At 56.8% G+C, this 12,889-nt stretch overlaps 2 protein-coding genes across 4 annotated transcripts; one reads left to right on the top strand and one right to left on the bottom strand.

Annotated features, from left to right (window-relative positions):
- The first annotated feature begins 1,003 nt into the window (after nucleotides 1-1,003).
- SPOUT1 (SPOUT domain containing methyltransferase 1) lies at nucleotides 1,004-9,916 on the top strand. Of its 3 annotated transcripts, XM_027616566.2 has the most exons (12): nucleotides 1,004-1,090; nucleotides 1,706-1,751; nucleotides 2,034-2,156; nucleotides 3,868-4,027; nucleotides 4,268-4,357; nucleotides 4,478-4,527; nucleotides 4,737-4,867; nucleotides 6,231-6,303; nucleotides 6,409-6,507; nucleotides 7,026-7,128; nucleotides 7,313-7,460; nucleotides 8,291-9,916. In XM_027616566.2, exons 1-12 carry the CDS (start codon nucleotides 1,055-1,057, stop codon nucleotides 8,357-8,359), a joined length of 1,128 nt encoding a protein of 375 aa, XP_027472367.2. In that variant the 5' UTR covers nucleotides 1,004-1,054; the 3' UTR covers nucleotides 8,360-9,916. The 3 variants fall into 3 exon arrangements, with proteins under 3 accessions (XP_027472367.2, XP_027472369.2, XP_027472366.2); XM_027616568.2 differs by lacking the exon at nucleotides 2,034-2,156 and having other exon boundaries at nucleotides 1,035-1,090; nucleotides 8,291-8,456; XM_027616565.2 differs by lacking the exon at nucleotides 1,004-1,090 and having other exon boundaries at nucleotides 1,711-1,842; nucleotides 8,291-8,456.
- On the bottom strand, nucleotides 8,452-11,781 carry ENDOG (endonuclease G). Its single transcript, XM_027616569.2, has 3 exons — nucleotides 11,039-11,781; nucleotides 10,013-10,122; nucleotides 8,452-8,792 (listed from the first exon to the last, which is right to left on the bottom strand). The coding sequence occupies exons 1-3, from the start codon at nucleotides 11,546-11,548 to the stop codon at nucleotides 8,510-8,512; spliced, it is 903 nt and encodes a 300-aa protein (XP_027472370.1). The 5' UTR covers nucleotides 11,549-11,781; the 3' UTR covers nucleotides 8,452-8,509.
- Between the last annotated feature and the right edge of the window lie 1,108 nt (nucleotides 11,782-12,889).

Below are 12,889 nucleotides of genomic sequence, written 5' to 3' on the forward strand. Positions count from 1 at the left end.
GGTCTTAACTGCCCAATCCAGCAATCAGGTTCCCAGCTATTTACCTGTGAGTTGAAAATTCTTGTCCACACAAAAACCTGCACATGAGTGTTTATTGCAGCTTTATTCATAACTGGAAGCAATCAGATATCCTTCACAAGGTGAATGGATGAACTTTGGCATATCCATGCAATGGAATAGGGTTGTGAATTCAGCCCCGCCTTGGGTGTAGAGCTTATTTTAAAATAAATAATTAAAAATAAATTAAAAAGCTACATACTTTGATTCCGACTATATGACATTCTGGAAAACTATAGAGATAGTAAAAAAGATTAGTGGTTGCCAGGGGCTTGGAAGAGGGTAGGTGGAACACAGGGTTTTTAGGGCAGTGGACTTATTTTGTACCATACTATGATGGTAGATACATGACATGATGTCTTTGCCAAAACCTGTAGAATGTACAACACAGAGTGAACCCTAATGTAAACTATGGACTTTAGTTAATAATACTGTATTAATATTGGTTCATCAACCAATATGTTGATGTTGAGAGTTGGGGAAAATGAGTGGGGGAGAAAGGTTATATGGGAACTGTGTACTATGTGCTCAATTTCTGGTAAATCTGCTCTAAAAAATAAAGTCTGTTAATTGAAAGAGAGAGTAAATGAATGCATCCATAAAAGAACTGAATTAAATTCTAAGATCATTTCCAGCTCTGAATCACACTCCAGCTCTGGGCCTCAAGGTCCCCATGTAGAATAAAATCGAGCTGAGTTTTAAGCGTCGCGCTCCTGCGGAAACAGAGGGCGGCTCTCCTGTCGTCCAGAGATCCAGCACAGCACTGCACAAACTGCCCTCTGGACCCCCGAGGCCGGCGACAAGATCTGGCCCCCACGCGCTGCGCGGACTCGGCTCAACCCAGCGAGCGCGTCCCAGCCCACGCGCTCGCAAAGCCTCTAGACGCGTAGGCCACGCCCCCGCATGCCCTTGGTTCTCCGATTGGACGGCTCGGCGGAGGTGTGGCCGGAAGAGGTGAGTCTGATTGGCAGGGTGTGGCCGACGGTGTGCGGCGAACATGGCGGAGCGCGTGAAGAAGCGGCCCTGCGGCCCGGTAAGTGGCGGAAGGTGGAGCCCCGGGGCAGGACAGGGGGTGGGGGCGCGAGAACGAGCCGCGTGGGGGCCCGTGGTGGAGCTGGGCCGCGCTTCCCGCTCCCTGCTTGTCGCTGACCCGAGCCCGGAAGCCCCGAGGTGCCGCATGTTCGTGGCCGCGTGCGCCCCTGCGCATGAGAACCGGGGGTGAGTGCCGGGGTCCTAGCCAGGGCCGGGACAGCGTCAGGTAACCCATTGCTGGAGCCCCTTGCGGCTACTCTGACCCGGGCGTGGATTCAGGAGGTGGGACCCTGGCTGCCCTCTCAAGCTCTTTCGTGGCGTATCTCGTCTGACTCCCAGGGCGACAGTAGGCAGATCCTCTCCCCCTGAGCTTCAGTTTCCTCTTCTGCCCTGTCAGACTCGATTCGACGACTTATTGAGTGCTTGCTATGTGTCAGACCCGGCCCCAGGCACTAGAGTGTAGCAGGTCTCTGCTCTCTGACGCTCTCCCAGCGGCAGCGGGGTGGGGGCATTCCGTGGTTTCCTCACCACCCCCATTTATAGGCAGGAAATGGGACCCCCTCCCAGTTGTGATCATTCAGCCTCACTCCTGTACCTCTTCCCATTCCTACTCTAGGGTGAACATGGCCAAAGGGTCGAGTGGCGAAAATGGAAGCAGCAGAGTAAGTAAGAGGCTGAGGGGGAGGGGATCTGCTCAGCCTTGCCCGAGGCCACTCCAGCAGTGCACTGCTGAACCTCGGGGAGAGCCTCCAGGTTTGTCCCTCTGGGTCCCCCAGCACCCAAAATGGGAAAGACGGGGCCACAGGCTCCTCTGGCTGCTCAGTAAGCAGCACCGGAGAGGCCAGGCTGACCGTATTGGGAGGGCACCATCTCCTGGACTGCTCCATGGGCCTCTCCCTCCAAGTCCCTCTCCCCTCCACCAATCCACATGTCCTCTTCTCCAGAGAAAGAGGAGAAAAAGAAGTGGAAGGATCTCAAGCTGATGAAAAAACTGGAGCGGCAGCGGGCACAGGAAGAACAGGCAAAGCTCCAACAGGAAGAGGCAACTGCACAGAGGGAGGACCAGGGTGGGCAGACTGGGTCCTGGGCAGGGAAGAGAATGTCATATCTGGAAGGGACCTTAGATACAGTGGGTCCAGACATCTTGTCCTGAGGGAGAAACTGAGGTCCAGAGAATGGGAAAACCTGAGTCCTAACCTCCTACTTAGGTAGATTTCAATCCTTTGGAGCCTAAGCATCACATATCATAACTTTATACCTCCAGAACTCATCATCATAATGACAGTTTTGGGTTTTTTTTTTTACTTTTTTATTGAGCACTTTCTGTGTGCTTTAATCTAGTTGTTCATTTACTTATTTTGATTTTATTTACTTATTTATATATATTTTTTTTAATTTTAATTTCTTTTCCCTTTTTCTTTTATAGATTTTATTTATTTATTTGAGAGAGAGAGAATGAGAGAGAGAGAGCATATGAGAGGGGGGAGGGTCAGAGGGAGAAGCAGACTCCCCGCCAAGCAGGGAGCCCAATGCGGGACTCGATCCTGGGACTCCAGGATCATGACCTGAGCTGAAGGCAGTCGCCCAACCAACTGAGCCACCCAGGTGCCCCTTATTTATTTTTATTTCATTTTATTTATTTTTATTTTTTATTTTATTTTAATTTTATTTTATTTATTCATTTTATTTTTTTAAGGAAGCTCTACACCCAACGTGGGGCTTACACCCAAAATAAGGCGCCCCTTATTTTGATTATAATAAGAATTTGTCTTTTTTTTCTCATTAAATAATACCTGTTCAAAACAATCCCCTTCCCTAAAATACAGAAAACTGTAAAGAAGATAAATCCCAGCAAACATTGCAGTGAAAGTTTCTCCAGATGTTATGTTACATGCACGTATACATATGTAGAGTATATACATCCACGTATACATATGTAGAGTATATAGGTACAGTTTTACAAAAGTGAAGTCACGTTATCCATTAGCTTCTGGACCTGGTTTTTCTCATTGCACATTGTGCCCTGTGTGTCCTTCCACATTAGTACATCTGGAGCTACCCTAACAGATTATATCTTTTCTCCTTGTCTAGACCCAAATGTCAGGAGGGTTAGGGTGTCATAACATGCCCTCTAAGCCCGTTGGTTACCAGTGATGATGTTGACAGTGGGGATAGAAACTGAGCATGTCAGCTGTTTCAGACACCAGGGAAGTCCTTCCTGGGTGGTCCCTCATGTGGCTCCCTTTGGGTGGCTCTGGGAGGGTGAATACGGTGGTCCCTCCGGAACTAGACAGCCTGAACCCATATGTCAGCTGTCTTGCCTTTTCTGTGACCTTGTGCCACATGTTTGATCTTTCTGGGTCACAGGGTCCCCACCTCTCGATGGGGATCCTATAGTAATACTTCTTAGGGTTATGGGGTGAATGCACACAGAAAAGGCCCTAATAATATTAGCTCTCTTTATTATCCCCATTTGACAGCTGGAGAACTGAGGCCATAGGGGGTGGAGCCAGCACATGAACATGGGCCAGTGCCTCTAACCACTCTCCAGGCTTGCCCAGTTGTGTGCCCTGTTCATGGGCGCCTTGGGGACCAGTAGGTCCATTTTCCTCCTGGGTAGATTGAGGCCTGGAAAGGGGAGTTGGATCTATTTTGCTGGCCTCAAAATTCCTCCCCGAGGAAAAGTTTTCTAACTCTGGGCCCTGGGATTAGAGGGAGAGAGGGGAAAGCTCGACCCTAGCCTCTTAGACTGCCCATGAACACCCCTCCCCTGCCCAGGTCGGCCCTACACCCTGAGTGTGGCCCTGCCAGGCTCCATCCTGGACAATGCCCAGTCACCGGAGCTCCGCACCTACCTGGCTGGCCAGATTGCCAGAGCCTGCACCATCTTCTGTGTGGATGAGATTGTGGTGTTCGACGAAGAAGGCCAAGATGCCAAGTGAGGGGCCATCCAGTAGGGCACCGGGGGGCTAAGTGAGGAGGGAGAGACCGCTAGGATTGACTTTGCTTCATCCTTGTCGCTGCCTACTTGCCGGGGCTGAGAACGCTGCCTGCAATCTCCCCCAGTGAATCTGGTGGGAAGAGTTGCAAAGCAGGGGCACTGCAGGGGTCAGTTTGGGTGGAGAAGCTCTCGAAGGGAGCACAGTAGGCTCTGGAAGCCCTATCTTTCTCTTTCCAGGACCGTGGAGGGAGAATTCAGGGGAGTCGGCAAGAAGGGGCAGGCATGCGTGCAGCTGGCCCGGATCCTGCAGTACCTGGAGTGTCCACAGTAAGGGGGTGAAGGGCAGACTTCCCTGAACGTGATGGGGAGGAGGAGGGTGGTTGAGGTGCAGGTCAGGCAGGGGGCAGCCTCCCCTGGGAACTTCCTGAGATCCACGGTCTTTACTAGGTACCTAAGAAAGGCGTTCTTCCCCAAGCATCAGGATCTCCAGTTTGCAGGTAAGGCTGCAGGGGGTGCTGACCCCATTTCTCATGGATCATCCCCCAGACCCTGAGAAATTGCTGCGCAGTTGAGAAAACAGGCCCAGGCAGGGCAAGGCCTCTGCCTGGTGGCAAACAGCAGGTCTGGGGCAGGCCTGGAATGCGCGGACCAGGCCTCCAAGGTTCCAGCCATACCACCGTGTGCCTTGGCATCTCCCAACCCACAGGGCTTCTGAACCCCTTGGACAGCCCTCACCACATGCGTCAGGATGAGGAGTCCGAGTTCAGAGAAGGCATCGTGGTGGACCGGCCCACCCGGCCAGGCCACGGGTCCTTTGTCAACTGTGGCATGAAGAAGGTAGGGACTGGGAGAGCGGGTTGGGACAGACATTCCGGACACATCCTGGCCATGGAGGGCAGGCAGGGTCCTGTGAGCAGGGAGCCCTGGACCCGGGCATCTGTGCCTGCAGTTCCCCTACTGATGGATATTTGGGCCAGAGAAGTGTCCCCAAACAGGGCTCAGTAGATAAAGCCAGGAGCAAATACACTGTTTCTTAAAAAGTAAATGAACAGAGCACATTCTGCATGGAACACTGGGTGTTATGAACAAACAATGAATCATGGAACACTACACCAAAACAAATTATGTAATATATGGTGATTAACATAACAATAAAAAAATTAAAAGATTAAAAAAAAAAAGTAAATGAACAGAGGTAGTCCTCACGCTCAGACCCAATCCACCCCAGCCAAAACCCTACAAAAACAAGTTCAGAATCCCTCTGGGGCAGCTCCAGCAGGACGCAGAGCCAACGCTGGGATTGGTGCATTCATCTGCTACCTGCTTACTCTCAGGGCTTCTGGATTCAGAGACAGAAACACTTCAAGGTGGAGGGTCCCCTCCCCTCAAAAAGAGCAGACCAGAAATGACGGGCTAACTGCAGACCAGGATGACCCAGACCCAGACCAAAGGAGAAGACAGGAGAGACCTCAGAAGGGAAAGAAAGTGCCCTATCCTGAATTCAGAGTTGGCACAAAACACAGACATCGGTTGTCACTCGTCGCAGCTCCCGTTGACCTCACGCCGGGCCCAGGGCTGTTGTCTATGGAGGGTTTGCTGTTTGACAGTGGAGGGAACCGAGGCTCGCAGAGATTAAGTAGCCTGCTCGAACCGCTGTAGCTAGGAAGTGGCATAGCCACATCTGTTCAAAACGTAGAAGACTGGGAGTTCATCCTGCGAAATACTTATTCCTGCCCTGTGCCAGGCCCACAGCGTTCGTCTTTGCCCAATGTCTTATAGTTGTTTTGCAAGAATGGTCTCTTTTTTTTTTTAAGATTTATTTGAGAGAGAGAGAGAGAGAGAGCCTGCACATGCTTGCATGGGGAGCAGGGAGGGGCAGAGGGAGAAGGAGAGAGTCCTCAGGCAGACTCCCTGCTGGGTGTGGAGCCCAATGTGGGGCTTGATCCCAGGACCCCGGGATCTTGCCCTGAGCCGAAATCCAGAGTCGGCTGCTTAACCGACTGAACCACCCAGTCACCCGACAAATGGTTTCTTGAGAGCAGGTCTGGCCCGGGTGCCAGAGAAAGGGGGCAGAGGTTGAGCTGGACCCCTCAGGTACCTTGTGAGCTGCTCAGAGCTCACCTCCCCCAGCATCTGGGAGAACAGTGACACCTGCTGGCCCTCTGGGGAACAGCACCCATTTCTCCTGGCTTCTCCCCAGGAGGTGAAGATTGACAAGAACTTGGAGCCTGGACTTCGTGTGACAGTACAGCTGAACCAGAAGCAGCTCCCAGGTATCTGGAAACTTCCCAGCCTGGCCCAGCCAGAGGGCTTGGAGCCACCTCCTGCCACCTCCTGTCCCTCGCCTCATCTTCACAGCCTCCCTGCTTCCTCTGCAGAAAGCAAGACCTACTGGGGAAAAGTCGTGTCATCGCAGGACCCTCGCACCAAAGCCGGTCTCTACTGGGGCTACACGGTCCGGCTGGCCTCCTGCCTCAGTAAGGACAGAGCTTCCTCCTCTGAAGAGCTGACCCCTCTCTGGGAGGCCACAGAGAGCCTTGCTTGACCCAAAAGGCAGACCAGGGTCCTTGTCCTGCCACCTTACTGTGTGTCCGTAAGCAAATGCCTTTCCTTCTCTGGGACGTGGTCTCCCTGGCTGCGCTGCTTGGAACACTGGAAAGGACTTCTGAGGAAAAGGATCGTGCTTCATTAGTAACATCTGCCGTGGGGTTGGGAATAGAACAAAAGGACCAGATGGATCTAGGGTGCACTGTGAATTCTCAGAGCTCCTTCCTACCCACCTTCAGCTTTACGCCCCCAGTCTAGCACAGGTGTGGTTTCTCCCTGCTGAGTCCCGGACCTCCCAGGACGGCGGATGTGTGTGGCTGGGTGTGACCCCCTTCCCTGAGGCCCCTTTTCCAGCCCTTCTCCCCACCCCACCCCCATATGCAGACACACAGAGCCGAGTGGCTCTGGCATCGGAACAGGACCCCCAGGGAACTGGTCTCTCCCCCAGGTGCTGTGTTTGCTGAGGCCCCCTTCCAGGACGGGTATGACCTGACCATTGGGACATCAGAGAGAGGCTCGAATGTGACCTCCGCCCAGCTGCCCAGCTTCAGGTGGGTACAGCCTGGGGCAGGGGCCGGGGAAGGGGAAATGGAGCCGGAAACCTGTTTGGTGGGGGCGGAGCTGTACAGACTGGGCCCCTAACTGTGTCCCGGGAGTGGGAGGCTGAGAGCCCTGGGAAGCTGCATTCAGTGTGGCCTTAGTGAGCAGGGACTGATCCTCTCCTGTGGGTGCCAGGCATGCTCTCGTGGTGTTCGGGGGCCTCCAGGGGCTGGAAGCTGGGGTGGATGCTGACCCCAACCTAGAGGTGGCTGAACCCAGTGTCCTGTTCGATCTGTACGTCAACACCTGCCCTAGCCAGGGCAGCCGCACCATCCGCACCGAGGTGAGCCTGCCTTCCTCCCGCCTCCAGCCCCCAGGCTGCTCTCAAGGTTCTACTGCCAGCCAGGGGTCTGTCCGAGCGGGGGTGCAGCTCTGCCCAGGGCTGTCTCGAGCCAGCCTTCTCTGGAGATGGTTTCCTGACGGCCTCAGCCTCTTACCACCGCGAATTCCAGCAGGGACAGAGTAGGAGTGAGCTGGGAGTCAAGAATCCTGGGTGCTGGTGCCCATCCAGCTGCTCCCAGGGTGGGTAACTCAGGAGACCCCGGCCATCCCAGCTCCGGGCCTCAGTTTCCCCAGCCGTACGCTCAGGGTTCCACTTCCTCACACGTGACCGTGGTGGGCAGGGCAGCCCTCCCCACTGGGCTTCAGTGGCACCTCAGTCCTGGGGGGTGCAGTACGCAGCCAGCTCTGGGAGCCTCAGTCCTGTGCCCCCATGGAACCGGTGGACCCGCTTCTGAAGTCCACACACGAGGCACTTGGCGTCCAGTAGTCTTAAAGGGTGGTGACTACACAGGGGGGCAGCTCCAGTCTGTCCCTGAGGGCCCTCCAGGGGCCACACCCTCCCAGCAGGAAGCCCTGCACCCACCCTGTCCTGGGAGCTGAGAACACCCCTCAAGGAGCAGAGAGGCAAGGCCCTTCCCCGGCAGGGCATGCAGGCAGCCCGTGGCACATCTGCAGGATGGGGCTGAGCCTGTTCTTAACGTCCTTGGGGCCCTGAGGAGGGCAGCAAGCCCCTGGCGGGGGGGCGGTCCCGGGCGGTCGAGCTCTGCGAGGCTGGGAGCCAGGCGCCCGCCAGCCTCCCAGGCCCCAGCCCACGGCACACTTCCCCTCCAGGAGGCCATCCTCATCTCCCTGGCCGCCCTGCAGCCTGGCCTCACCCAGGCGGGTGCCCGGCCCAGCTGAAGGTTCCAGCAGGCCGAAGACCGCGAAGCAGCAGCAGGGAAGCCAGAGGCTCCTGAGGGGCCCCTGGGACAGACACAGCCAGGACTTTTGTCTCCAAAGATCACCACCTTTAATGCGACCCAGCCCCCACAGTCCGGCAGGGTATGGCCTTCACTTGCAGCCTGCAGTGATGGCCTTGAGGCTGCCTGCCCGCGCCAGAATATTTGGCACAAAGAGCAGCCCCGAGGCCCGCTCGATGCTCTCGATGGGCACCAGGAAGTGCTCCAGCGGGAGCGCCTCGTCCACAGGAGCGTTGGGCATCACATAGGAGCGGAGTTCGATTTGCCCGCCTGCTGCCTCCAGGATCAGCACCTTGAAGAAGTGGGTGGGCACCGCCACGTGGTTCTTGCCGATGACCTGGTACTTCACATAGGACTTGCCGTCAGCCTCCGTCCTGCGGGCAGACCCGGGCACACCAGGCCTTTCAGAGTTCCCGAGGGGTCTGCTCGGACCCGAGGCTGCACCTCTGAGAAGCCTTCCCCGGCCTGACTTCCCCCTTGTGTCAGCCTGTAGAACTGCCCCCTTAGCAGGAGGCTTCTGTGCCCTTCTCAGCTCCCCCAGGAGGCTGGGGGCTCCCTGCAGGGTAGACACTCCCTTACCCTGTTTCCCTCAGGCCCAGCACTGGGTCAGGCAGGGTGGGTGGTGGCAATAAATGCAGCTGAGAGAATCCGGCCTCGTGGGCACTCACCTTCATTACTGCAGACCCGAGACTACTGCCTACCTCCCCCGTGGCGGGTGAGCACCAAGTGGGCGAGGGCCTGGGGCCCAGAACACGGGATGGAGGACTTCGGTCTTCCTCGGCGGGGCCCACTCCATTCCAGCAGGCCATAGGAAGCCCCTGCTGGTCATCCGTGCCTCCTTGGCCAGCCCATGCTGAGCGCTTCCTGTAGCGACCTCCACCACCCGCATTTCACCCCGAAGCAACTGCGAGGTAGGGAATGGCTATTATCCCCACCTTACAGGAGAGGATATTGAGGTCACTTGCCCATGACACCCAGAGACCAGGTGATAGGGCCTGGGTTCCATCTGAGGCCCGTGGACTCCAGAGCCAGTGGCTTCCCCACAACCCTTTGCCTCCCCGATCTGTCTTCACTGGGCTGGAAAATTCACTGAGCATGCCCAGGGGAGCTCAGTCCCTTCTACCTGGGAGGCAGGGCTGCAGAGGGACAAGAGTGAAGGCTCAGGATCGGGGAGATGGAGGTCAGACCCTGGCTTCCAGAAGGGTGAGGAGGGTTGCTCCAAGCAGAGGAAACCGAAAGCAAGAGCCTGGTGCAAGGCTTTCTATCTGGACAGAAAGGGAGTCGGGCACATGGCAAGAGGTGAGGGGAGAGAGGAACAGAGGCAGGTTTGGGGCCTGATGCCGGCGCAGAAGAGACAGTCTTGTGGGTACCCCCACAGGCCTCTAGCTATAGAAATGCAGTTGGGGGGGTCTGAAGCAGAGAACGGACAATCTTGTCAAGAAACTAGATGATGTGACTTGGCACTGCGTGCGCACCCAGAGGCTGAGGCAGGCCTGGATGGTGAGTGGCAGGAGGGGGCCTCTAGTGAATGGGAGGCCCTGGCAGCCCCAGCTGTCCCCCCCCCGCCCCCCCCCCGCCCCAGTTCTAGCCTTACCTGGGCAGGAAGAGCGGCCCTGTGCAAACGTACACATTTTGGTGGGTGCGAGCCAAGCTGCGGCTGTACTTCTCCAGGTCGTTCCAGGCATTCTGGTTGAGATGGGGCACCTGGTTGGAGAGGTGGGGCTCAGACAGACAGATGGACAGGAACTGGCACCAAGCCAGGATGGTCCGATGGGGAGTGGGCTGGGCAAGCACGCTGAGGCAACGGGGCTCAAGGAAGGAGAGCCGTCAGGCGGCCGTGAGGGTGGAGCCAGACAGAGCGGGGCTAGCCCGCCCCCATCTAGAATGGGAGGACTGACATCCCAGGTCCCCAAACCGCTTCTCGGCTCCAAAGAGACACACTAAGGAAAGGGGCACTTCTCCCTCTTCGGAGAGAGAAACAAGCCCCCCCCCCCCCCATCCCCGGGGCCTCATGTGAAGGCCAACTCTCCAGCCCTACCCTCTCCTTCCTGAACCGCATGCAGAGCCCAGCCGGAAGTCATGGATCTGCTCTTGACTCCGGCTCTTGAGCTCTCCAGTGTCTAGTCAAATAGGCACGGAACTGAGACGCTGGAAGAGCAAAATCAGGTGGGAGGTTCAGACCCCCTGGGCTTCACCCAGAGCCCCAGGTCAAGTCTCCAGGCCCTGCTTGAAGAGGGCTTGAAATAGCGCACACAGAGTTACTCTCCTCTGACTCCTGGGAGGCAGGCAGGGTAGGGACAATGGCTGAAAGCCCAGGGTCCTCTAGACAGACTGCCTGGGTCACCTGCTGTGTGACAACTGGCCACTTTGCCTCTCTGGGCCTCAGTCCCCTCATTACAGCTAATATGCGCTGAATGCAGGCCATGGGCCGGGAAGAGTGCTCAGTACTCTCGTGTGCACTGTCTTCGCTGCGAGGAAACTGAAGCTCAGGGAGGTGCCCAGAGGCCCACAATCAAGGTCGGACTGCAGAGCGGGTGCTGGGTGGCTCCGTGCTCGGTGCCTCCCGCCAGGGGCGCGCGGGGTGAGCAGCCAGGCGCCTGACCCGGAGCGCGGGCGCTACCTGGGGCGCGACGTTACTCAGGTAGAAGGTGTCCTCCATGGCCTTCTGGCTCCAGCGGTGGTTGGCGGCGGCGGCGAGGTGGCCGCGGTCGAAGCCGCTGCCGCGGTAGTCGGCGTTGGTGGCGCGGTGGTACGCGTGCACGGAGTCGTCCTCGCGGAAGTCGCACGAGCGGCGGTCGCCGTCGCCGCGGAGCCGCTCGGGCCGCAGCTGCTCGATCACCCAGAGCGCGCCGCGGGTGCGCGGGTCGTAGCACAGCACGTACGACTCGCGGCTCTTGAGCTGCGCCAACCCCGGCAGCCCGTACTTGGCCAGCTCGCCGGCGCCCGCCGGGGCCCCGGGCTTCGCGGGCACGGCGGGCAGTTCGGCCGCCGCGGCCACGGGCAACACAGGCAACCGGCCCAGCAGCCCCGGCGCCACCCGCGCGTCCTCCCGCCGCCGCCACCAGCTTTCGGCCGCCGCGCCCAGCCCCGCGCCCAGCGCCAGGGTCAGGCTGACCCGCAGCGCCTGCATGGCGGGGAGAGCGGCCCGAGAGCAGGTGGAGGGCGGCCCGCGGCGCCGGGGGAACACCGCGACCTCCGGCGGCGGACCCGCGAGGCTCTTAAAGGGGCCGCGCCGGTCTGCGGGGCCCACCGCGGGGGAGGAGGCCAGATAGGGGCGCGAGACGGTGGGATGCCCGTCGCTTCCACTCAAGGACGCTTCGAAGAACTGGGGAACCCCCAGAGAAGGGGTCACGACTGGCGCCGAGGGGACGTCACGGCGCCCTTTCTTTACCCTTTTAAGACGCGCACCCGGGAGGGGGCGGGACGGGCGGGCCCTGGTTCGTAACTGGATGCCGCCGCCCGGCTCCGCCCCGCGCCCTCATTGGACTGCACAGGGACCCTCCGCGCCGCGGGTAGGAGCTCCTACTTAGGACTTATGAGCGCCGAGAAGTGTCAGGCACTCATCTAAAGCGCTTCCACTGCCTGACTTAATCTTCAAAAGAGCCCCGAGAGGAAGTTCCTAGTTGGCTGGACAAAGAAGGACAAGACCCCAGGTCTGCCTGACACCAAAATCTACGCTTCTAACCATTACACCTAAGTCGAAAGTTGTAGGACGTTGGTAAATATTTTAACACCGGGCAAGAGGACAGGGATGCAGGTAGCTGATGCTAATGGCTCGTTGGGACAGAAACTGGCACGATTCTAGAAGGCAGTTTGGCAGTATGTATTAAAGGTTCATGGGGCGCCTGGGTGGCTCAGGTCGTGATCCCAGGGTCCTGGGATCGAGCCCCGCATCGGGCTCCCTGCTCCGCGGGAAGCCTGCTTCTCCCTCTCCCACTGCCCCTGCTTGTGTTCCCTCTCTTGCTGTGTCTCTGTCAAATAAATAAATAAAATCATTTAATAAAAAAAAAGGTTCATACCTTTCAACCTACTTAGAGGACTGAGCTGGGGAAATGAATCGGGAATGCAAGGATTTTAAACACGAAAGCTTCCCCATGGTATTACTTGTAACAGAGGCTGAAATAAGCAAACTATTCCAAGATAGGGGCTGGATTCAAGACATTTTTAGCATATGAGAATACTATATAGCCCGTAAATATATTTTTAACATCATACAGCAACTTGCTTATTACCACCTAACCTGAAGGGGGAGACAGTACACAAAAGTGTATCAAGAAAATGACAACGATGTAGCGAAGACTTAACATATTCTCAGTGATTTTCTCTAGACTGTGGGTAGTATGGATTTTATTTGGAAGTTTTGTCAATCTCAAAAATAACTTGCTGTGTAATCAAGTGGCATAGTACCTCCTTCCCTAGCCCACTGGCCCTTGGCCTCCAGCGGCAAATCGCTGTGGTTGAACGAGAAGAC

Source organism: Zalophus californianus, chromosome 13, assembly GCF_009762305.2.
Source record: "Zalophus californianus isolate mZalCal1 chromosome 13, mZalCal1.pri.v2, whole genome shotgun sequence".
NCBI classification, from domain to species: Eukaryota; Metazoa; Chordata; class Mammalia; order Carnivora; family Otariidae; genus Zalophus; species Zalophus californianus.